This window comes from Dermochelys coriacea, chromosome 6, assembly GCF_009764565.3.
Source record: "Dermochelys coriacea isolate rDerCor1 chromosome 6, rDerCor1.pri.v4, whole genome shotgun sequence".
Lineage (NCBI taxonomy): Eukaryota > Metazoa > Chordata > Testudines > Dermochelyidae > Dermochelys > Dermochelys coriacea.
Genome location: NC_050073.1, coordinates 68,223,979 through 68,248,432, shown reverse-complemented (window position 1 = coordinate 68,248,432; position 24,454 = coordinate 68,223,979). Strand labels below are relative to the sequence as shown.

Sequence of the window (24,454 nt, the reverse complement as noted above, 5' to 3'; positions counted from 1 at the left end):
CTCTGCTGTAGCACAACTCTGTTCATAAAGGATTTGAATGAAGGTTCCAAATGGTTTCAATGCATTGCAAGCTTCAGTTTCAGGAATACTGAACCTCTGCTTAGAGTGAAGTCATTCTGGGAGAGAAATAACTTTGCTATATTTGTGTGGATCCCCTTTAAATCAATAGATGGGATTAAAATATGTGTTCTCATCCTCATATGACAAGACAGCAATATCCATGTTTTATCCAGGTACAAACACTATTGGTAACACTTCTATCTGGATCCCCCTTTTGTAACAGGTCATATGGGTCTACATTTTGCCATATTTGAAGAGAATTAGATGACATGGTAGTAAAAATGCCTGTATCTTATCTGTGCTAAAGCTTCCTCAATTTGTTCCACTGTTGGAATGTGAATTACTATGATTTTTTACCTAGTGTAGACAAGGTCATGGAAATAGAGCTTCCAGTTATTTTCCTGAGTCGCTCACCAGCACTGACATACTTTAACCACCAGAGGGAGGTAAAGGAACAGGAAATCTCTGACAGTGATACAGCTCCTAAAAGGCCACTGGCTAATCTGCATACCTGTTTACTCTGCAGTTTAGAGGGTGCAGGGGACCCCCTCCAGGGTTGGCCTTAGGGAAAATGGTGCCCAGGGCACACTTGTATTTTGGCACCCCAGCCCCCATTGCCCATGCCCCACCCCCAGCTCCCCATCACCCCTGGCCCCCATGTGCTCCCCAGGCTTCCCACCCACTCAGGGCCCCACTACCTCCCCCCAGTGCTTAATTTTATTGAACAAGGTGTCAGGGCTCCGCTCCAGCAAGCCCCGGCACAAATTAAGCACTGGCTGGGTGGCCGGAGAGTGGCGGGTGCTGGCTGCGTGCCTAGCTCTGAAGGCAGTGCTGCCTCCAGCAGCAGCAGAGAAGTAAGGGTGGCATGGTATATCGTGTATTGCCACCCTTATTTTGTGCTGCACTGCGTCCTTCACCCCTAAGCCTTGCACCTCCCTCCTGTGCCCCTAACCCCTGCACTCCTCATCGGTGCCTACATAGGAAAACTGACCTGGGTGCACAGAGCAGCTGACACTGCTGCTTGCTCCTCCCACCTAGTCTATGTAAGGGGAGGGCAGGAGTGCAGCAGCTTCTGATGCTCGCTTCACAGCACAGGCCAGGTGGGGAAAGTGACCTGGATGCATGGAGCACTTGGTGTTGCTCCTCGCTCCCCCACTCACAACCCCTTAGGTGGGAGTGCAGAGGAACACTGGGGGGTGAGAAGTATCTGTGTGTCACAGTTCCCCCCCCCCCATTCCTCTGCTGGAAGGAAGCAGGGAGAAAGCTGAGTGCCCCTCCATGCATCAGCTCTGTGAGTTTGCTGCATTCCCCTGTCAGCCGGCAGTGTGCATCTCTGCGCTGCTGCACAGTGCCCTGGGCAGTTGCCCAGGTGGCCTACCCCTAAAGCCGACCCTGAGCCTCTCCCTAGTGTAATGATATCTAATGTTGTCTATAAAGGTGACAGCGGGAGGAAGACAGACTACAAAACACTTGTTGCAGACCAGTTCCCTGTAATAACACCTAGGTCTGGGCTCTAGTCCTATCTGTCAGAGCCATTTTTTACCCCAGAGGCTATAGAGTTGAGTTTGGTTTTTCAAGGGGCTATCCTCCTGGGGAAGGGAAGAGATAATTTATAAGCCTTCTGTCATGCAAGAAACATACCGCACAGCTGCATGACCTCTTTGTAACACGCCCCCAAACTAGTAGTTCCATTATGAAAGAGAGATGGGCTTGAGCAGTTGGACTTTATCTTTCTGACAGTCTAAATCTGAGTCTGTGATAATGTGTGCTGGGTTTTTTTAAATTTGTTCAAGGAAGCCAGGCTGGATGGGGGCTGGGGAAGATTCTAGGTAGAAACTCCGCAATGAGCCAAGAGAGACAGGATGATAGTGGTGCGCCAGCGCTACTCGAGTTAAGATTGCATCACAACATCCGTTTCAAGGTGGACCTTGACGGATTTCTAAGTCCTCTGAAAGCGACGTGCTTAGTCCTGTTTCTTTACAATTTGGTGTCTCAGGCAGAAGCAGGGTAGAGTTGGTGACCCAAATAGGGGTTATTGGAGCCAGGGATTCCAGAGATATGATCTCTGAAAAAAAAATTGCTGTTTTAAAAAAAGTTTCTAGGTGCTTTTTGTGACAGTGGTGTGCTTTGTTTTGGGTTTTTTGCCCAGAGCTAAGATCAGACTGTTGATGTAACGTGAATCAAAATGGTCTCACTCACAGAAAAACAACAACACAGAGGGTTTCTATTCCCACCATTTTATATGCTTTGAAGCTCAACTCGTGTAAATGTTCTAGAATCTGAATGGTTACCCTGATTGCTTGACATTTGGTGTGCGTCATGGGGATGCAAAGAGGCATTAGTGATCCAAATTTGGGATTCTTTGACTGAGATGTTCCTGAATTACACTACCCCTCCTCCTCCTCCAAAAAAACAAACAAACCCAGTTTCCTTTAGTTGCCTTGTACTGTAAAACTGAGAGGTTCTAATGACTGGATGAATCACAGGCCCTGTTCTCACCCTTTAATTAACAGAACAAAGGATAAATTAATCACAAGCCCCCATCTAAGACAAAAGGAGTTTGGGACTGAGTGGATGGAGGTTGCTGCAATTTGTGAATCACGGGTGACAGTTTCATTTTGGGGGGATTGTAATCAAAGTATTTTGGGGGAAACACTAGAGATGTAAAAGCTTCCTGAGAAGGGAGGAGCGTTAGGGGATGGAGTAGTGGGGGGGGCGACAGTGAGGGAGATAACTGGGGATGGATGGCAGGGGAGACAAGTGAGGTTGGGGGCTCAGGTGAGGGACACACAGCACCCCCAGCTCTGCCACTGCACCTCAACCACCCTGTACCTCAAACTTCCTGCATCCCCCAGCTCTGCAAGTGCACCCCAAGCACCCTGCATTCTAATCTTTCTGCACCCCTGTAACACAGGAACCTCTTGGTGCCAACTGGCGGAGGACCCCAGAGGTGCATGGGGGTCTACAGGAATCCTTTGGGTCAGATGTATGCATACTAAGTGTATCGAAGCGTGGTGTTTGAGATCTCTATCAAGAACCAACAGCCTACTGGTTGTTATAATCACTGTGAAGCATATGCACAGATGATATTTAAGAAATTATGCCTCTGTACTTAAAATTATGTTCTCAAGGTATGTGAGTTAAGGTAGGTCACCAAAATGTGATAAATATGCTCCTGTCAGATAGGAGGAAGAAACGCTTATTTCTCTCTGGCTGGTCATGTGTGTATTGTCTGCTTCACTACAGAGGCCTATCTGCAAACTGCGAAATCCACAAGAAAGAGGCATGTAGGAAAAAAATAACCAGCCGGGGCCATCCTGTTTCTGAGTAAATACAATGGTTTTGGGGGAGTATAACAGGGGGGCATAAGGAGATACCATGGATCTTTTCCATTGAGAGAGCAAGCTAAAGTGGTTTGTCTCGTGAATGGAAGGTCACAGCCAAGCCTGGCTGTAATACGTTGGAAGGATTTTGAGTGAGCTTTACCCTATAAGACTTGGCAGTCACTAGTAACTTGGCAAATTCACATGCGACCAAGAAAAAATATTTCTTACCCAGTTCTAGATAATACTAATATTTAGCTCTTTTCCTCTTCAACATGCTTTACAAAATGAAAGAATAAATCTCACAACACCCCCATAAGGCCTCCAGGCAAGGCCATTGGTCCTAATGTGCTGCATTGAAAACAAGTATGTGGCACTGACCCTGGAATTATGCAGCAATGGTCCTACAAACTCTCTCCCCCTCACTGCCCCCACTCCAATCAGTATGGCATCCCTTGTGTTACTTATTTTTATAATAAATTCCAATTATTTTACTCCTCCCCATTTTCAGCTTTCAGGATGCTGCAGAGACTTCTGTTGACACCTCAGATACAGCCACAGGAGGTGGAATACCCTTGTCCACGGAGACTGACACAGAAGACCTCATGTAACTAATCACTGAGGTGAGTGAGGAGGAAGGGGTTGTGGATAGGATTGGACAGCCAACTGCGTCCAACCTTCAACCAGCCAGAGACAGGCAGCTAGACAATCATTTGGGAGGTGAGTTGTGAGTGAGAAGTGAGTAATGGACAATAGCCATACAGACACTAGGGATCAGGTGAGCAATGTGACATTTATTAGATTATGGGGCCTTTGCATCAATCAGTGTTAGCAGACTAGAGAGTGACATCACCATGTGCTTAGTAGGACATGAGGGCAGGGCGGAGTGGCTGCTTTTTTGGATAGTTGCTACCGTGTTAAGACATATTAACAGTGGCAGATGCAGAATAGTCAGGCTGTTCCTCCTCTTTACAGAAGGCAGGACATCTTGCTAGCTTACCAGTAGCAGTAGAAAATGTTTTAGATTTAGGGGAGTTTTCTGAGCAGACATAAGAGGAGCGGGGGCAGACAGGCAGGTGTTGATGGAAAGGCATCTCCTGTTTCCCTTTGTGGGAGTATCATGACTGAGTTTGGTTTAGGTTTTGCCCACCGACTACATAGCCACAAGTCTCCCGGCCGTTGCATGCTATCCCCAGCCTCTGTGGTTACTCCGTGTTCATGATACTGACTGCAGAACAGATGAGGTGGGTGAAGTAATATATATTTTTAACCCTTCTGCCCATCAGAGTTGACAGCAACAAGGGCCGAGTTCAGTATCTAGGGGTTCCGTTCCAATAACACAATGCAAAACCGCCTCGAGCCCCCAACCAGTGATCTGGGACAAATATATACCACCCCTGCTGGGTGCCTCCAAGAGGCAATACTTCCTTTCTCACAAGCACATAGTCTGAGTGTAGCAGAAAGCCTTTTAATAACAGAGAGAAACAATGTGGCATTATGTTGGGGAAACCCCACCAACAGGATTCATAACACAACCCATGAGCAAAAAAACCCCACCCCAAGCAAATTGGGGCATATCGTTTCCCTTTGGTTCTTGAGTCCAGCAACCCAAAATCACCCAAAGTCTCAAAAGTCCAACAACCCAAAAGTCTCTGTCCCTGGTCAGAGCCAGACCCAGAGTCAAAAGTTTATCTGCAGAGTTTACCTCCCAACCTGGGTGGAGATGGGGGGGGGAAAAGGGGTTAAGGGGCACCTTACATGGTCCAAAGCTGATTGCCCCACCTCTCCATAGGGCTCCGCTCTGCCAACCGCGCCCATGAGATGCTCCAGGCATCTGACAAACTGCTCTGCTCCACCAGCCATTCTGCTCTGCTCGCCGTCTCATAAACAGCTCTGCTCCACCAGCCGCTCTGCTTGCCATCCCGTAAACAGCTCTGCTCCACCAGCCGCTCTGCTCTGTTGGCAGTCCCTCAAACTGCTCCACCATATATCTTCAGGCTCCCCCACTACACAACACTCAGTGATTTCAGCTCTTAGTAATTTCAGAGTAGCAGCCGTGTTAGTCTGTATTCGCAAAAAGAAAGAGTACTTGTGGCACCTTAGAGACTAACAAATTTATTAGAGCATAAGCTTTCGTGAGCTGTAGCTCACGAAAGCTTATGCTCTAATAAATTTGTTAGTCTCTAAGGTGCCACAAGTACTCCTTTTCTTTCAGCTCTTAGTAAGTTTAGCTCTTTTGTGATTTTGTAAGGGAGCCTCAGTGCTGGTGCACTATTAGCCCAAAGTGAATTCAGCTCAGCAGCCTGTAACTAGACTCCTAATGGAATTAAAATTAGCTCTGATACTCCACAGTGGAGAGAGGAGGAAGTGCAATTAGCATGTAAGGCCCTCACCAGGGCCATAAAGTATTAATACCTGTCCCCAGCCTCTCTCCCCTTACTGGGTTTTGGAACCCATGACCCTTGCCTAGCAAGTGCTGCTTAGTAGATGGTGAGTCCCTCCATCATAACAAAAGGCCGAGTATAGTTCCACTGTCCTTGATTCACATAATCAGGATAATAACAGTTTATTCCTGCCCCAATAACAGAGAAACTGGGGCTCCTACAGCAGCCAAATTGACCATCTAGGCAGGGTGGGTGTGCCTATGCAAATGAGATCAGCACCTGAAAGTTCTTTTCCACAACCCACCATGACTCGCCACTAGATGTCAGGGTAGAGCTCATCCTGACTCTGCTTACATATTATTGGGCCAACTTCTACTGGTGAAAGAGACAAGCTTTCGAGCTTACTCAGAGCTCTTCTTCACCGAAATGGGCCCCATAAAGTTACCTTACACACCTTGTCTCTCTAATATCCTGGGACCATCGCAACCACAACACCACTGCAGATAACCTCAGAATTGACAGCTGTTTAGACAGAAAAAAAGCTTATGCTCTAATAAAATGGTTATGGACTGTTTCTTTAGATACCTTTTTCAAAGAAAGCCATTTTGAATGCATTATCCCCATAGCACCCATAATGGGGGTATACTGGCCCTTTAAGATTAAAGAGAGCCAGAAGCCACCATTCCAGGTGTTGGAATAAACAAAGTCCCAAAAAATGGCCTGGTAACTGAAGAGAGGACACAGTCCTGGGGAATCAGGAATTGGTTTGGGGAGGGGGCGGTGGCAAGACACTATTCCTTTAAGGATCTGGGATCAGGAGCCCCATAGTGTAAGGTAAGGCAGGGTTCCCCTCTTTTCCAGTAGTTGGGAGGAGCTCTCTGGAGGAGGGCAATATATAGAATGCCTTCTGTCTCAGAAGAAGGGAAGGATATCTATTCTTCTGGGTTAAGCCATATATCCCAGCCCCTGAGAGATACTATAAATGTCAAAGGTTTGGGCATTTGTGGCTGTCTGTAAGGGGAAAATGAGGTGAGGTAAACATGGAGGAGAACTCTCCTATGGAAAGAATGGACCTAAAATGCAGCAATTGTGGGGAAAACCACTGTGTGGCATACAAAGGCTGGTGGCACTAGAATGAGCTAGAGAGATACAGAAAATTAAAACTATCCCTCAAATATCCTATGCAGAAGATACCAAAAGACATTCACAGTATTATCCTGAAAGTGGAGAAGGAGGAAAACACCCATAAGGGAAAATAGCTACTGGTACAACAAAACACAGTTCAGGGCAGGGAAGATAATATAAGGGGAATAGAAAACAATGTACTGCTTATAGGCAAAGAAATTTATAGCATTTATGATAGAAGTGATTAATTGCATTTTACAGACACAGAAGAAGGCTGAAAGGATAAAAATTACAACGTGGCAGAAAAGTATTTGCATATAGACAATCTCTTGCTAGACCACATTCATGCAATTTTAAATGAAGGTACTATGTAGTTTAAACAACATGGTTTTAACAATTTTTTGCTGGAATACACATAGTTTAATAACACATGGCCAGAAATTAAAGAAAACTGTTTTTGAAATGGAAAACAAACCTGGTGCGATATGTGCATAAGAAACACGGTTAGTGAGAAGACTTATTTCCAGAATATGATGTAATCAGATGTGACAGAAACATAATATGAGGAGGAGGTATCTGTATATTTATAAAGAAAGGTCTTCGTTACATGGAAATAGTCGTACAGAACTTACATTTTGAGTACAACTGTTGAGATTCCTTTGCAGAATAATAATACCTTGAAATGAAACATTTACAACCCATGTAAAAAAAACTAGACAATCTACAACTGAAAGTGTTTGTTAAGGGTTTCAAAAACCCATGTATTATTTGTTGAGACCTTAATAGCTATAATTGTAACCCTTCTGCCAGGTGGGGTGAGCAGCAGCCAGGGCTGGGTTCAATATCTAGGGCTTCCTTTTCAACAATACAACACAAAACCAGCCCAAGCCCCCACCCTGTAACCTGGGAAAATTACACACCAGCCCAGGCGCCTCTGAGAGGCAATAATTCACCTCTCGCAAGCACAGAGTCTGAGTGTAGAAAATAAACTTTTAATGAAAGGAGAGAAGCCACCCGACATTAATTAGGGAAAATGCTGCAAGCAGGATTCATAAACATAAAACTGTGAGCAGGATGTCCACCCCAGAGCGCATGGGCCAGAGTCTTTTACCTCATGATCCTTAGTTCTACAACCAAAAGTTCCTGTACTGTGCCCCCCTCTGCTCCCTCATCGTACCCCACTCACAGTGGTTATCCTTGGTCAGTGAGGACCCAGGATTCAGAGGTGCATCTGTGTGAGTTCACCTCCCACCCAAGGAAGGGGGCTCCTGGCTTGCTCCACCATCTGAGCACTTGCTCTCGCTGGCCACCCCGCCAGGCACTGTTCCTCACTGCCCCATTAGCTCACCACCTCCCGCTGGCCGACTGCTCACCACTTTCGCCAGCCGCTTCTGCCACTCACCTTCTGGAAAGTAATGGAGAATTGTCCGGTTTTCCTGGCAGCATGTTCTAATTGTGTGTTCCTTCTGTTCTATAGCACCCCTTTGGTTCTAGAAATCTGTTTCTCTCTCATAAATCATAGTAATGCACCTGTGTGTCTTTCCACCTTTCATCAATATCTTCTTCTGGTAAGCTCACCTTTTGCGGACATAACTTTAATGGGTGTGGTGGGCTGTGCAGAACTGTGCATGTATATAAATGTATGTAAATACATATATAAAAACATCTTGCCCTCTGCTTGTTCAGGTAAGTAATCATCTTTAAGCAATCATCTCTGTGTAAATTACTGTGTATATGCATGTGTGTATATTTATAACATAGAAATCTAAGAAAAAATACCAAGAAATCTGAATCTTTCTATGTTTATATGATTGAGTATGAATTATCAATACCGCACATGCTCCTACAAACTAGAAAAACAAATCTGAAGAACAGCAATATCGCTTTAAACCATGCTATAAGTAGACAGCATGAGCCTCTGATAAGAATGTGCATCTGTGCATATCCAAGCAATTGAATATGCTGTGCATATACCCATCAATGAGAGCTGAAGATACTCACCAACTTGAAAAACAGAACACTTCTATTTAGGAGCTTAAACAATAAGATCTAGGCTCTTCAGACACCCAGCTCTGAAATGTTTGGCATGTGTTCATCTTTATGAAGGTGGCTCTTTGTGTGAATGAGTCTGATTCAGCTCCTGGTGTTCAAGCTATGACTGCAATGCATTACCATGTGTATATTCAACACCTCTGAAGTTGCAAAGGGTGAATGGTACTGACTGTGTTGCTGCTGTAAAATGAGCCTGGCGCAGAGGAGGTGAAGCGTAGTTTATGTAATGACCTCACACATCTGCAGCCATGCAGGGACTGTTCCTCAGGGTCAGGTAGCCAAATATGAATAGTGTCACTTCAGGACTACATTAGGAAAGGTTGCCAGTTTAGTTATGCTGGTAGAGCTGTACCATCAAACCCTCCAAATGTAGATGCAGCTTATACCAACAAAGAAGTGCTTTTATGAGTGTAGCTTATACCAGTCCCTTAAGCAAAAATAAGCTTTGCCAGCATAACTGCATCTACACTAGGGTTTTTGCTGGTATAGATATGTCATTTAAAAAAATCACACCTCTAACCAACATTACTGTATCAGCAATATTTTCTAGTACAGACCTGGACTGAGTGGGCTGGGGCAAGAAAGAGTTTATTAAGGCAAAGGATACATGATTGTAACACTGGTAGAACCTGGCAAATAATGGATTTCTTTGGTTGTCTGGCAATTCTGAAAAATCCAAAATTAAATTCATTTTGGATGAACCCCTCAACAATTTTTACGAAGTTCTTGGCAAATCGAAAAGTTAAAACAAATGATCTGTTCAGCCTGAAGCAAAATATTTTTTTCACGCATTTTTAAAATGTTTTGATTGCTTTTTATTAAAGGAAATATTTCAATAAAAGTTGTTTGGAACAAAAAAATTTCAACATTTCATTTTGAAAATGTCAAAGTGAAACACTGACTTTTTTTCAGAATCTTTTTGTCTGAAACAATTTGACAAAACTGACATGAATTTGTGAAACGTTTCACTGATGCCAAAAAAAAGTTTGGTGCTAAAGATTTTTGCCCACCTCTAGTCACTGGCTTCATCCTGGCAGCTGGCACTGAACTTTTTGTGTCTGCATATATAGCTTTGTTTGATTTTGTGTGTCAGCATGGCTTTGTCTGTCTTTGCATGTCATGCATGCCTGTGCATGGGGATTTGTACTCTAGTTTGCCTCCGTATTAGGATAGGCACTTCTCTGTGTACATTTGTCTATCAGTGCCAGTTACTGGACTTGATGAAATTACTGGGTGAAATACAATGCTCAGGGTTATGCAGAGGTTCAGATGAGATTATCATAATGGTTCCTTCTGACTTTAAAATACGTGAATCTGTATTCATATACAGCTTTGTGGGTATTTATCTAGATTTGGTGTGTCTCTGTGTGTATGTGCCTGTCTGGTCATATATCATTTGGTATTTTTGTGTGTGTGTGTGTGTGTGTGCGCGCGCATGCACGCGCGCCCGGGGTGGGGGTGTTGTTTTTGTTTTTTAATGTGTTTTTTTTTTTTTTGTAAGTTGAATTTTTATTTATTAGGCAGACAATACAAAGAGATTCACTTAGATTTCTTTTGACAGGTTTCAGAGTAGCAGCTGTGTTAGTTTGACAGGTTTCAGAGTAGCAGCTGTGTTAGATTTCTGACTGTGTGCTTGTGCCTTCAATACTTTCACAACAATCTTCTGCTCCTGAATAAGGAAAGCTCGTTTGATTCTGTCATGGACGCAATTAGCACCCATGGAACCGCCATAGGCTCTACTAACATGCTTCTTTGTTTTTGACAACCTCATAAGGACCTTAGGGCGCACAGCATGAACACCGTGAAGTCTTCCTGGACACACACCACATGCAGACTTTGGTGCCTTGCCAACTTTCTTAAACAATCCTGTTACCTGGTGTCCGGGACAGCCTGGTCTTGTTAGAGGCTGTTGCTAGGTTTTGTCCAAGGCCTGGATTTCTTTTCTGGCTCTGTTTAGATTTTCTTCTCAAGTGCCTGACACTTAATGTAAGGGGACTGTTGCTCCGTTACTAACATTCAGTGGGGGTGTTTTAGTTGCTAGCTCCCAGTATTAAAAAGGGGAAGGGTCGATGGGGAATCAGGACCCTGAGACTGCCAGTCCCTAGGAGCAATGGGGAGAGGCCAATGCTCCAGGTCAGTCTGAATGACAGGGTGAGCAGGCTAATCAGGGAGTCAGGAGGCCAGGGAGGTCCCATCCTCCGTGTGAGCTGGAATTGCCTGGGTCGGACAGAGTGGGGCCAAGCTAAGGAGAAAGCAGGGGCCCAAGCCAAGCTGGGGAGCAGAGCTGTGCCAGATCCAGAGGGACCAGAAAAGCAACCCAGAGAGAGCAGACCCTGTCTTGGGAACAGAGCTGCAGCCCCAAAGCCAGAGGCACAGCCCGGAGAGAACAGACTTGCCCTGGGAGCAGAGCTGCAGCAACCAGAGCCAGAGGGGCCAGAAGAGCAGCCCATGAAGCAGGTCAGTGCTGGGAGCAGAGTCACAGAAGCAGCCTGCAGAGCAGACCTGTCCTGGGAGCAGAACTGCAGCAACCAGAACCAGAGGGGCCAGAGAAGCAGCCCAGGGAACTGGAGGCAGAGCAGCAGCCGTGCTGAGGCAGAGTGGAGCTGGAGCTAAGACAAAGTAGAGCTGGAGCTGGGGCTGAAGCAGTCCGGAGCTGGGTGTTGTGAGCAGCTGCGGAGAGTGAGGGGGGATCCTGGGCAGTGGGCCCAGCGCAGGGAGATGCACCAGCCAAGAGGCCTTGCAGGCCAGACTCGGAGGGGGATTGATAATCCTGACAGGGCGGGGGCAACGCTGGGAAGAAGGGCCCTGCCACCTACAGCCTGAGAGCATGTGGCCACCACCAGAGTGAGTGGCCACCACAGCGTCCCTGCAGCACAGCCAGGGCCTGAGAAGGAGACCTGGGACTTGCAAGGAACAGCCTGTGAACTGCCCTGACATTCCAGAGACGCTGTTTGTGATGTTCCCTGCCACAGAGTGGGGTGATGTTTCCTTTAACCTTTCCCATTTTTCCTTATTCTTTTTAAAATTAATTGTTGATTAAATAACTTGCATTCTTCAAATTGTATGTAATGATCAGTGGGTCAGAGAAGTGCCATGTGCAGAGAGGGTACCCTGGAGTGGGGACACCCTAGCCCCTGTCCTAGGTGACCACAGCAGGGTTGGGGGTCGAGTCCCCCAGGAATCCTGGGCCCAGCCTTGTTGGGGTTACGAGGACTCTGCCAGACAGGAGAGTGGAAGGGGAGCCCTCAAGGGTAGGGAGGCCACTGGGTAAGGAAAGTGGGAGCGAGGACTCAGATTCTTTCACTAGCCCACTTCACCGGGGTAGTGCAGAAGCCAGGAAAGTTCCCCACAATAGCGGGACCCTATTCCCCCGCTTACATTAAGGCTAAGTTTTCAGTGCAAAGTGCAGCAATTTAATTAGGTAACTCCCAGGAGTCACCCAGCCAAATCCCCACACACCAAGCAGAAAATGTCTTTCTTTTCTTATTCTCCAAATCAGGCAAAGAAGAATTGAGCTGAGAAATCATGAGCCAGATTAAATATATATTATAGAAGAACAGAAAATATATGATCCAAAATGGTATGTGCAGAGCTACAGAGATGAATTAGGAAAGTGCTTTGATGAGCCAGGCTGGAGTATGTATCCTGCTCTTGTGTTGAATGTGTTTTGCTGAGCCAATTTTAACTGGAATATACTTTGCTGAGTTGTGCTAATCTGAGCCAGGACATTATGAATTGAGCTATCCTGGGTTGGGCAGGAGATTAGTGGATTTGAAGTGAACTAAAATAAATTGTGCTGAATGTAGACAAACTAAGATGAGATGCTCTGAGATGACTCGTACTGAAAAGTGCAGAGCTGCATTGAAGTGAACTAGATATGTTAAGACAACATGAGAAGAGCTTTCCTTCACTCGACCTGATCCACCATGCAGATGCCAAGGAAAACACTAGAGAGGCAAGGTGGATTTTATTGGACCAACTTCTGTTGGTGAAAGAGACAAGCTTTCGAGCTACATAGAGCTCTTCTTCAGGCCACCAACAGAAGTTGGTCCAATAAAAGATATTACCTCATCTACCTTGTCTCTCTAAAATCCTAGGACCAACACGCTTACAACACTGGAAACAAAAAAGGAAAACTGTGTTCCTTATACCTCCCTAAAGAATCAGCAAACATTTGGAGCTTGATCCTGTACCACTGAGGACAATGGGAACTTTGAAACTCACTTCAGTAGGAGCAGAATGAAGCCCTTGATGCTTCAGGACTTTCTTACCAGGAATCTTAGAGATTCTTTTCATGAAGAGAAATGAGCATGGAATGTAGTGTTGACTTCTCTCACAGTAAACTCTAACCTAGCTCTTGAGCTAGTAAAAGGAGACCTGCCAGGTTGCTTATTTGTAAAAGGCACCTGCATGTGGTGATGGTGGTAATGGAGGCGAGAGATGAAGTAGGAAAGTATGGAAAGACTTGGAAAGAATATTATATGTCCACATCAAATACTGTTTCAAAGCTCAAATGCAAAGTTATTTTTTCTTTTTTTTTCACAGCCAAAATGCCACAAGTAAGAAAACTCGTTATTTGGCAGTAAATAAGCACATTCCTAATGACTGGGCTTTGTAATGCAATTCACCCAGCATTCCCTATGTCCTGCCCCTGCCAGCCAGGCCATGCGGATCCAAAGGAGAAGGGGGAAGTATTCGGACTCCTCCTGGAGGATAAAAAGACTTTTCTCAAGTTACTGTATATTCAAGGACAATGGGTATAATAGGCCAGGGGAGGCGCTGCCACGGCCACCAGACCCCCAGTTGAGGCGGCAAAGTTTTTGCTTTTATTATGCGGAACCTGGATGTGGCATATTAAAAGCATCTTCTACAGATGCTTTTCCCCTAGGCCGTGGGCAGGTTGGGTCCGGGGAGAGGAGGCATGGTGCAGCTTTGGCCAACTCATCCAGGGCTCCTCCAGGCAGGAGGAGGCTCGGCTCATGGCTTCGGCCAGCCCAGTTGGGGCTCCTCTGGGCCGGGGGTGGAGAGGCTTGAGGCTTCAACCAGCCCAGCTGGAGCTCCTCCAGGTGTGGGGGAGACATTCCGGGCTGCGGCTGGCACAGGATTCCTCCGGGCAGGTGGAGGAGCGGGCCTCAGGGCTTCAGCCAGCCCAGGGCTCTTCTGGGTGGGGGTAGGAGGGCAGTTTGTGGCTCTGGCCACGGTGGGGAAAGGTGCAAGGAGTCTCAGGGCTCCAGCCATAGGGAGGGTGTGGACAGAAGGGGCGGAGCTGGGGACTAGCCTCCCCAGAGGAGGGCTCCATCCGCCACCCATGAGTGTATTTAAATCCTGCCCTTACATCTCAGCCTTTTTAATCTCCCTTATCCCCTCTTCATCACATACACCCCTCTTATTTCTCTTCTCTTATTTCTCATTTGTATTTTTTCCTTACTGTTCCTTACTCTCTCTTGCCCTTTCCACTTCTCCATGTCTCTCTTCTCTTTCCTTGCCTTACTTTGTATCTCTATTTTAGCTATCTTTCCCTTCACTTTTATTCTTTTTCTTCCTCTCTCTTTCCACCCTCAGTGCTTAACACCTTCGTTCAGGTCAGAAGGACAATAGAGAACAGCTGGACATGACTAATTTACTGACAAACCTTGGATGTGTGGTTTGGCTGTGATCCCATGGCATGCAGCCAACTACCTCAAAGGCAAAGAGCAAAGGAAGGACAATGTGTAACTTCACACAGAACTGTTCCAGCATTGGGTGTGTTATAACTGCTGTAAAAGGGACTTTGATATACATATGAAATAGGTAGTAGTAATAGTAATATGGTAATGCCAATGTGCCCCAACTGAGATCAGGGCCCCATTGTACTGGGTAGTGTACAAACAAACACCCCTGGTCAAAGAGCTTACAGTCTAAGGGCACATCTACACTGGCATAGTTACAGTGCCGGCAGTTACAGCACTGCTCAGAGAGCGCAGAAGGAAAACTACTGTTGTGTGTTCACACTGACTGCTGCCTGCGGAATAGCATGTTCAGACTTGCAGCGCTATTTGGAGTGGTGCACTCTGGGCAGCTATCCCACAGAGCAGCTCTTTCTCTTTTGTCACTAAGACTTGTGGGAATGCAGAGGGGTCACGGGGTATCCTGGATCCAGTTCCAATGCCCTGTGATGTATTGCTTCACATCCCAGCAAACCCTGTGCTTCCGTCTGCATTTGGTGCCATCTTTCAATGGTTTGTGTACTGTGCGCCCTGCCCTGCCTCTTTCTGGCTACAGGAATGGATCCTGAACTGCTGACCAGTATGCTGCTTGATCTGACCAAGATGTGGAGTTATTCCTTAAACTATAAATTCAAGAGGAGTGTAACGTTGATCTCGCCATGCGTAGTAGCTACGACACGAGATTGCTTGTGGCTTTCACGGAGGTGCTAACCACAGTGCAACATCGCTTTTGGGCTTGGCAAACAAGCACTGAGTGGTGGCATCATATCATGATGCATGTCTGGGATGACGAGCAGTGGCTGCAGAACTTTTGCATGAAGAAAGCCACATTCATGGGACTGTGTGATGAGCTCGCCACAGCCCTGCAGTGCAAGGACATGAGAATGAGAGCTGCCCTGTCATTGGAGAAACATGTGGCAATTTCACTGTGGAAGCTGGCTACTCCAGACTGCTACCGATCGGTCGCTAACCAGTTCGGAGTGGGACAGTTGACCGTTGGACTCATGTTGATGGAAGTGTGCAGAGCCATTAATCGCATCCTGCTCTGAAAGACCGTAACTCTGTGCAACGTGCGTGACACTGTTGATGGCTTTGCACAAATGGGCTTCCCTAACTGCGGGGGGGCAAGAGATGGAATGCACTCACGTTTCAATTCTGGCACCAGACCACCTAACCAAGTGCATTAATCGCAAGGAGTATTTCTCAATGGTTCTCCAGGCGCTTATGGATCACCGTGGATGTTTCATGGATGTTAACACATGTTGGTCTGGAAAGGTGCATGACGCACGCATCTTTTGGAACACTGGCCTGTTCAAGAAGCTGCAAGCAGGGACTTTCTGCCCGGAACAGAAGATGACTGTAGGGGAAGTCGAAATGCCCATTGTGATCCTGGGAGACCCCGCCTATGCCTTAATGCAGTGGCTTCTGAAGCCATACATGGGGCAACTTGATAGCAGCAAGGAGTGGTTCAACAACAGGCTGAGCAAGTGCAGAATGACTGTTGAGTGTGCATTTGGCCGTTTAAAAGCCCACTGGCGATGCCTGTATGGGAAGCTGGACCTTGCAGATGACAATATTCCTATGCTTATAGCTGCGTGCTGAACACTCCATAATATTTGTGAAGGGAAGGGTGAAAGCTTCACCCAGGGCTGGGCGGCAGAGGCTCAGTACCTGGAGGCTGAGTTTGAACAGCCAGAGACCAGGACTATTAGAGGGGCACAGTGTGGGACCATAAGGATCAGGGATGCCTTAAGGCAGCAATTTGAGGCTGAAAGTCACTAATATTGGTTGCTATGCTTGGGATTGCAGTGCTTGTAACACTAGGAGGTGATTGGTGCACATGATGTAAGAAGGGGCCTTAACATAATTGTATGTTGCTTTGCAGTGCTCCTTTTGCTTTCATTTAATAGAATAAAGATGTCTTTTAATAAAAGAATTGTGTTGGTTTGAAAACAAACAACCGGAGGAGAGAGTCAAATGAAAATTATCAGCGGGAAGGGAAGGTCTCAAGAGGAGGAGGGGTCCCAGGTAGCTACAGATTTGTGTAGGTCCAGGGATCATACCCAGCCTTCTTGTGTGGAGGACAATGCAGCAAGTGCTGTACTTCAGCAGGGCCAAACTGCAGAGGGATGGGTGTTGAGTGCATTGGGTAGTGTTGGACTATGAAGAGGGAGGAGTGGAATGCTGTGGGTAGAGAGTGGAGCCAGGAGGTTGATAAGAGTGTGTTGGTGTGTGGGGAGCGCATGAGTTTTGTGACAGCGGCTGCAGGGGAGGGCGGGCATGGAGCTGCTCGGTTTGAAGAGCTAGTATCGCCTGGAGCGTGCCCACTTGGCACTACATAACGTTTAAGAGCCGCTCCGTGGCTTCTTTCTGGTGTCCCACATTCTCCTTTCGGTCCCTCTTCTCGCTATCCCTCACTCCTTCAGTTCCTGCTTCTCAGCAGTTGAATGCATCATAACCTCACAGAGAAAGTCCGCCTTAGTTCTTTGTGGCCGCTTTCTAATTCTGTGCAGCCATTCTGCCGCCAATAAGGGAGGCTGGGCTCCCAATGTCATCTCTGAAGTTTTAAATGTAACATTTTACAGAAGCAGTATTCTTTGCAACACAGACAACACTCATTCAGTGCTTTAAAACACAGCCAGTACTCTCGCACCTGTCACTGACTGGCTGACTTTAGGCAAGCACACATGAGCCCCAAGACCCCCAAAATGGTGAGTAGCCACAGGGGCAGGGTGAATCACTCTTCCCAGACCCTGCTGTACACTGGGCACATGGCTCAGCCAGCACTGTACGGGGGGCTTGATAATCATTCCTGTCCCCACACTTTTCACAGGATGTGATCATTATGGAAGATATCTAGCTGCTGAGGGTGAGCAGGGAATCAAGGGAGGGTGTTCTCCAGGCCTGCAGCTTCCGATCTGGCCCCTATGTGGCTTGCATGAGTGATGGCACAGTGGCGCAGGAAAGTTACCGTTAATGGGGCAAGAAACAAAGCAGCTCTGCCGAGGAACCTGTGGCAGTGAATTGCCCAGTATCTCCATGAGAGTGTCCTGGAGATCTCTGAGGGAGATTCCTGTGACGTGAGGGAGTCTATCAACAGTCTGTTTCACCGCTCAGAATAGGCATGCGGTGGGAGACAAGCCTGATTTCTGCAACCCTCCTGCCCCCAACAAATCGCTTCAGCAATTTCCAAAATCAGATTCACTTACCAGGAGCCTCCTCTCCTGTTTGCACTTTGCCAAGATCCGACTGCTGTGACTGGCTAGGCTCCACCAGGGTAGAAAAGAGCTCCTGACTGCATGCATCTCCGGCCTCTGACATCCTCTGCCTCTGGTTCCGCCTCCCCCTCTTCATCCAAGATTGCCTCCTACTGGTTCGGTCCACTCTCGACTGACATGTGAGCCAATGAAGTATCCACAGGGGACTTAGCAGTGGAGGTGGGGTCGCCATCGAGTATCGCGTCCAGCTCTTTGTAGAACTGGCAGCTCGTGGGCACAGCACCGGAGCAGCGGTTTGCCTCCCGTGCCTTGGGGCAGGCGTTCCGCAGCTCCTTCACTTTGACCCTGCACTGCAGTGTATCCCGGTCATGGCCCCTTTCTGTCATGCCTTGTGAAATCTGTCCGTAGGTATCATAATTCCGATGGCCGGAGTTCAGCTGTGACTGCACAGCTTCCTCTCCCCAAATACCGATCAGGTCCAGCAGCTCGGCATTGCTCCAAGCAGGGGATTGCCTGGTGCATGGAGCAGGCATGACCACCTGGAAAGATGCACTGAGACCACTGCATGCATCACTGAGCAAACAGGAAGGGGACTTTCAAATTTGCAAAGGAATGTATAGGGTGGGGATGACAGTTGATAAATCTGTTAGTCTCTAAGGTGCCACAAGTACTCCCTTTTCTTTCTGAGGGCAGGGAAGTAGAGTTCAAACTGATGACCAGAGAGGTGAGAACAGGCATTGTGGGACACCTCCCGGAGGCCAGTCGCAGCACTGTAATTGCCACGGAGTCTACACTGGCACCACAGCGCTGTAGCCCTGGCGCAGAAAGCTGTACATCTCTCGTCAAGGTGGTATTTTTAGAGCGCTACAACTGCGCAGTTTCTACACAAAGTGGCTTGGCAGTGTGCACGCCTCGGGCATTACAGCTCAGAAAGCTGCTTTACTGCACAGAAGCTTGCCAGTGTAGACAGGGCCTAAATAGACAAGACTGCCAAAGGGTGGGAGGAAGGGGGAGACGCGCAGGGGGAGGGGGAGGCAAGGGTCACATGCCCCTCCCCAATTGCCTAGATGGGGGCAAGGGCCCAGCTGCTGCTAGCAACTTCTGCCTTTGGGGCAGGGAGTTTGTTTATAAACAGAAGCAGGGTGATTAAGATAACAAAAGGTTTGTCATTAAATTAAGGATCATTAGATGATCCTGAAAGCACTCCCAGGTATTCCAGTTAAGACAGGAACCAAAGAGTAGGAATTCAATAAATGGTCCAGGAGTGAAGTAAATAGAGGTGTCCCCAGGGGTCTGTACTGGTCTGGGATCAGTGCTGTTCAACATATGCATAAATGATCTGCAAAAAGGGGTAAACAGTGAGGTGGCAAAGTTTGCAGATGTTACAAAATTACTCAAGATAGTTAAGTCCAAAACAGATTGCAAAATATAATCCCAACAATACATACAAAATGATGGTGCCTAATTAGCTGTTACCCATCAAGAAAGAGATCTTGGAGTCATTTGCAGTACTCTGGAAGCATTATGTTTCCAGAGTACTGTAAATGTACAAGAATCCTTCTCACTGTGCCTATATCATCCTGAACTCATTCTCCAGCTTTAGAAGACTTCAAAATTATCTCCAGTCATGAATGGGACAGACTCAACTAAATAATGTAGCTGTCCTTAACGTGCAGGTCAAGTGGAGGGTCACTTTTTAGCTTTTAAACACCTTCAGCTGGTGCCCCTCTTTGTGTCCCTCCAACATGTCACCTAATACAGATTGTGCCTCAGTTCCCCGAGAGACTAAGTGCTAGTCTACACTGGGTGTAGTCGCAGCAGAGCTCTGGGAGAGAGCTCTCCCAAGCACTCTTAAAAAACCCACCTCTACGAGGAGTGTAGCTGTGCCCCTCATGGAGACTTTTTTCACACCCCTGAGCGAAAAAGTTGCAGCGCTGTAAAGTGCCAGTGTAGACAAGCCCTCAGTGACTAAGTGACAGGCAGTCTGTGGCATAGCTGGGAATTGAGCCCAGATCTTCTGAATCCCAATCTACTGCTTAACCACAAGACCTTACTTCTTCTCAAATAGGTACTACATAGGAGATTATGTTGCCCAAGCTACATTGCACAAATCAAGAGCAAAGAACAAGGAGTAGATGAAGCTCTTCTAGTCACAATGTCACTAACCTGACCCATAAAAATAAAGCCACAGTAATAGATTATATCTATATGAAATTGCTAGCTATAAAAGTAGCAGCATATTTATAATAGGGTCTGAGGATTCCATCTCCCAATCTTTCTTTAATATTCTATTGCTTGTTTTATTTTATAGTACCAGGAGGCAGGGAAAAGGAAAGGAAACCGTAAGCGGAGACTTTACCATCAAATAAATCCTGTCCAATCTATTCAGTAGACATTAAGTTTTATTTTTTTCTAGATAGGCCACATAAGCTATTCTAGAGCTAAAAATTACAATTTATTCAATCCTAATGAGCAAACCTCTTGCTTAACTGTAGCAGAGAAACATTTTCATAGCTGATACTCAGTAAAGGGGACTCCTTCCCCATTGTGCAGCCAATACATCTCAACCTGGTCAGGGAATATTAGAGACATTGGTAGTCTCCATATCCTGTCCTTGGGACTCCACTACCACTGGATTATAAAAGCACTTCATCTCCCATCAAGGAACGATGTATGCTTTTTACACCCTCTAAAAAATCTAGAGCATTAAAGCAGGAAGGGCTTACTCTAAGCAGCTTGAGGATTAGTGGGAGTTGCCAGGATACTTAGCACAGTAATACTCATCCTTTTTGCTTTAGCTTTTTCATAGAAAGTAAAGCCAGGAGGATGCTGTAGTCGTGGCTGTGTTCACTGTCACAAAAAAGGTCAAGGTCACTGCCATGGTGAAAATCACAAGCAGGGCCATGGCTATTATCAAGAAAAAAGTTCTGGAGTGAGCTGCTGCAAATTAATCTTCTATTGTTACCCAGTGAAGTTTTCCTGTTCTCCGCCCAAACTATGGTCAGTGGCACCCATCTGGCACCATGCAATACAAATGTAATTATGTCTTTTCTACCCATAACTAAGCATACTTAGCAATACACTTTTGGAAAAGGAAAACAGTCCGGTTGTTCCTATGCTTTGTAATACAAGTTATTCTTGTGAATCCAGTTCAGTAATTGTTTAAAAAGTTGCATCTATTTTCAGCAAACCCGTTTTCTGAAATTGTGCAGGTTAAGGGGGACCCTTCAAACTTAAAAGTTAAGTAACACTTCCCTGGACTTGATTCCTAATCCCAGCACCCCTCTCCTGCTCTCAAAACCAGGAGCACACCCCTGTAATGCTGAACGAGCCATAGAGACACACTGATCCCAGGTGACCGCTCCTTTAAGTGCCCTGGCCACCTACCTCCCAAACGCCTCATCTCCCAGAGCTGGGCAGTTATGCACACCCCCTTGCTAAAATCCCTGTGGTCCATAGGAACCGGGTAGCGCTCATACCAGCGTGGCAGCAGCAGTTCCGTGTCTGAGGGCCGGGGCCAGCTGCACTCAGACGGGAGGAAGCAGAGTTGCTCCACTTGCGCTAACGTGTGTGCACGGGGGAGCGGCGCGGCTCTGCGGAAGGCCAGGCTCTCCTCGGGGGCGCCGGGGGGGGTGTTGTCCGTCCCTGGAGCAGGCCCACTTACCAGCCGGGGAAAGGGAAGGTCTCCACGCTGGGGCTCGCTCCCCCGCCCCTGTGCTGCCAGGACACCCGGTACCAGCCGCCGGCGCTTGCCCGGGCTCCCGCCCCCTCCTCTCGGTCCCCAGCCCCGAGGCTGGTCGTGGCCCCGCCCCGCTCTCAGCCCGGCGCCGCTATTGGGCCACGCGCCCGGCTCGGCCCCCTCCCCGCCCCGCGCCCTCTGCGCTTGCGCAGGCGCGCTGCCCGCGGGGGCGGAGCGGGGGGCGCGGGCGTTCAGCACCGCCGAGCGGCGGACAGCTCCTTTCCCCCCGGCGGCCGGAGCCTGCAGCGAGCCCGGGCGAGCCGCCGCCGCGGGGCGCTGAGGCGAGGCCATGGAGGGAGCGCCGGCCCCGCAGGCGCAGGAGGGGAGGCGCCGGGAGCCGGGGACCTGCTCGCCCAGGTATGACCCGCAGCGCGTCCCTGCCCCGCTCGCCTGGGCCCCCCCCCGCGGGTCCCCTCCCTCGGCCCGGCGCCAGCCCCCAGCCCCGCGCCGCTGCCTCCAGAGGCTCCTTTCCCAGCCTGTCCGCGGCGCCCGGGGACCCGCTGCCTCCCGCCCCCTGCGCCGGCCCCGCCTGGCCCCCGCGGCTGTGATGCCCCTGCCATCCCCCCAGCGCGGGGCCGGGTGGCGGGCACTGCTGCCGGCCCTTCTGAGCCCAGGCAGTCGGGGGTGGGTGAGGGAGCTCCCCGCAGGGGCTGCCAGCCTTCACGCCCCCAGCTCGCCTCCTCCTGCCCCCTCCGGGCCTCGCTAAGGTGCAACACGGTGCGAGTCGCCAAAAGGGTGCGCAGCAGCTGGTGGCGGGAGTACCCGCCAGCCTCCAGCTGCGATTGGCTTTGATCATCCAGTATCACCTGAAGAAGAGACTCGCGAGTAAACACAGGGCTTTCCAGTTCAGTGGGGATGGGACTAACGCCGGAGCATGTTTCACTGATGTTATCAGACAAGCCCCTCTGCACATCTGGCTCCAGATTGGTTTGGCGTTTATCCTCGACTTAAAACGACACACACTGCCCTAGATCCCCGAAGAGAACGACCTGTCGCGTCAGCCAGGATTTTCTCAAACAGGGGAGAACACCTAATTTACTTGCCTCATGACTGCACAAACAAGGGAAATATATGCAGATTTTGCACCTGTTTCCAGTTCCAATGTAACAATGAGCAGGGCAATTACCATGGGCTGCGGATAGTGTCCTACAGAATAGCAGCCGTACTCCGTATGATTCTGGGGATGACCTATCCCTCAGTAACCGCCACATTTATAACAAGCAAGAGGGAAGCCATTCATAACTGCTATAGATCTGTGAATGGCATTTTTCCCTGCAGGGCACAACGGAATAAAATTCTAACCAGATAATACCAAAGCAAGGAGGCTGAGAGATAGTCATAAGGGAAGACAACGATGTGGCATTAGGATGTAAGACCTGGAACCACTGGGAATACCTACCTGTTTGATTAGACTGTTTCTGCCTTTAAATAAGGAGACATACACACACTACAAACCTCTGTGGGTGTAGATATGGAGACAATTCTATACCAGAGTGACAGAGAGCTCATCAGATAGTTATCTGTCAAATGCTATTTGCACACACATTCTGATTTCTCTGTTTCCAAATGATTTTGCATGCAAAACTGTGTGCCCCATATATCATTACAATCTGCATTTGCCTGGGCATGTGATTTAGCCTTATAAATTATAATTTCTGTAACAAAATATGATATATTGTTAAAGAAGTTATTCTTAGTATTTATTATGTGCTTCTCTTAGCATCCATAATGTGCTGGTTGCTGTACAAATACAAAAGAGTGCACATTCCTTGCTCCCAAAAACTATAATCACAGTCTAAACAAAACTCTGCAGGTTTGGTCACGTCCTTTAAGCTATATGTCCCAATGCATAGCTTACAAAATCAGTTACTATGCATATATGCACCGTTACAGTAATTTTCCTAAGAAGCCCAATAGTCATGTTGTTATAGGGCAAAGGCAGCCCTAAATATTTAAACAGATTTTCATTTGTTTTTCAGGAGCCATAGGTCTTACAAATTATCTAGATTTTCTAGTTGATCAGCGCATAGCAGAAGATCAAACTAAACTAAATATATTCATAAAGACAAAGAGTTTCACTTTTGCCTAATACAAATAATAAACTTTACATTAGTACTGAGATTAATCCAACCTGTCCAAGGAAAGTGGGCAGTCAAATCTCCTTAGATAGCTTTGAAAATCTCAGGCAAGAAGTCTGTGTGTTTTGGTTAATAAAATACTCATGTACTATTCTAAAAATAAACCCTTCGGGTAACCATTTCACAACAAATTTTTGGGAATCTGGTGACATAGAAATGACCAGTCAAATCCTGCAACATTTGCTTACTTGAATAATCCTTGCTCAAGTGAGCAGCTCCACTGAAATCAATAGGACTACATACATGAGTTACAATTACATGTGTGAGTAAAGATGGCTGGCAGAATCAGACTCCACTTTGAGCTTTATCTTGTGGTTTATAGTCTCATGCTCAGTTACAATATAATTTATTGGAATAATGTACAATTAGACAATGCCTCTTCCCACACATTTTTATATAATATATATATATATATATATATATATATATATATATATATATATATATAGACATTTGTATGTGGCTTTCTATACAGATCTTGTGTGTGTGTGTATGTGTGTTTGTAAACTAAACATTTAACTTCACATTTCCTGTCTATTGAGCTTAGTGAACATTCTACTGAATTTACCATCAGATAGCTATTGATGCCTCAAAAGAACAAGTTTCCTTGGACCTTTTCGAGACTAGGATATAAAGGTGTTGTTTTGAGTGTTTGTTTGTTTAAGTGTATTAGTTGACATTTTAACTAACCATTGTGTACACAGGGCAAA

General features: G+C 47.2%; 2 protein-coding genes across 2 annotated transcripts in view; one reads left to right on the top strand and one right to left on the bottom strand.

The window, feature by feature from the left end:
* Window positions 1–24,454, bottom strand: part of CCDC9B (coiled-coil domain containing 9B) — a 168,255-nt gene that overhangs the window by 124,976 nt on the left and 18,825 nt on the right. The window lies entirely within an intron of this gene.
* DISP2 (dispatched RND transporter family member 2) overlaps window positions 21,811–24,454 on the top strand; it is a 34,962-nt gene continuing 32,318 nt past the window's right edge. The window contains 1 exon segment of the mRNA XM_038404294.2: window positions 21,811–21,963. Within this exon segment, the coding sequence (XP_038260222.1) occupies window positions 21,896–21,963 (68 nt within the window). The 5' untranslated portion in view covers window positions 21,811–21,895.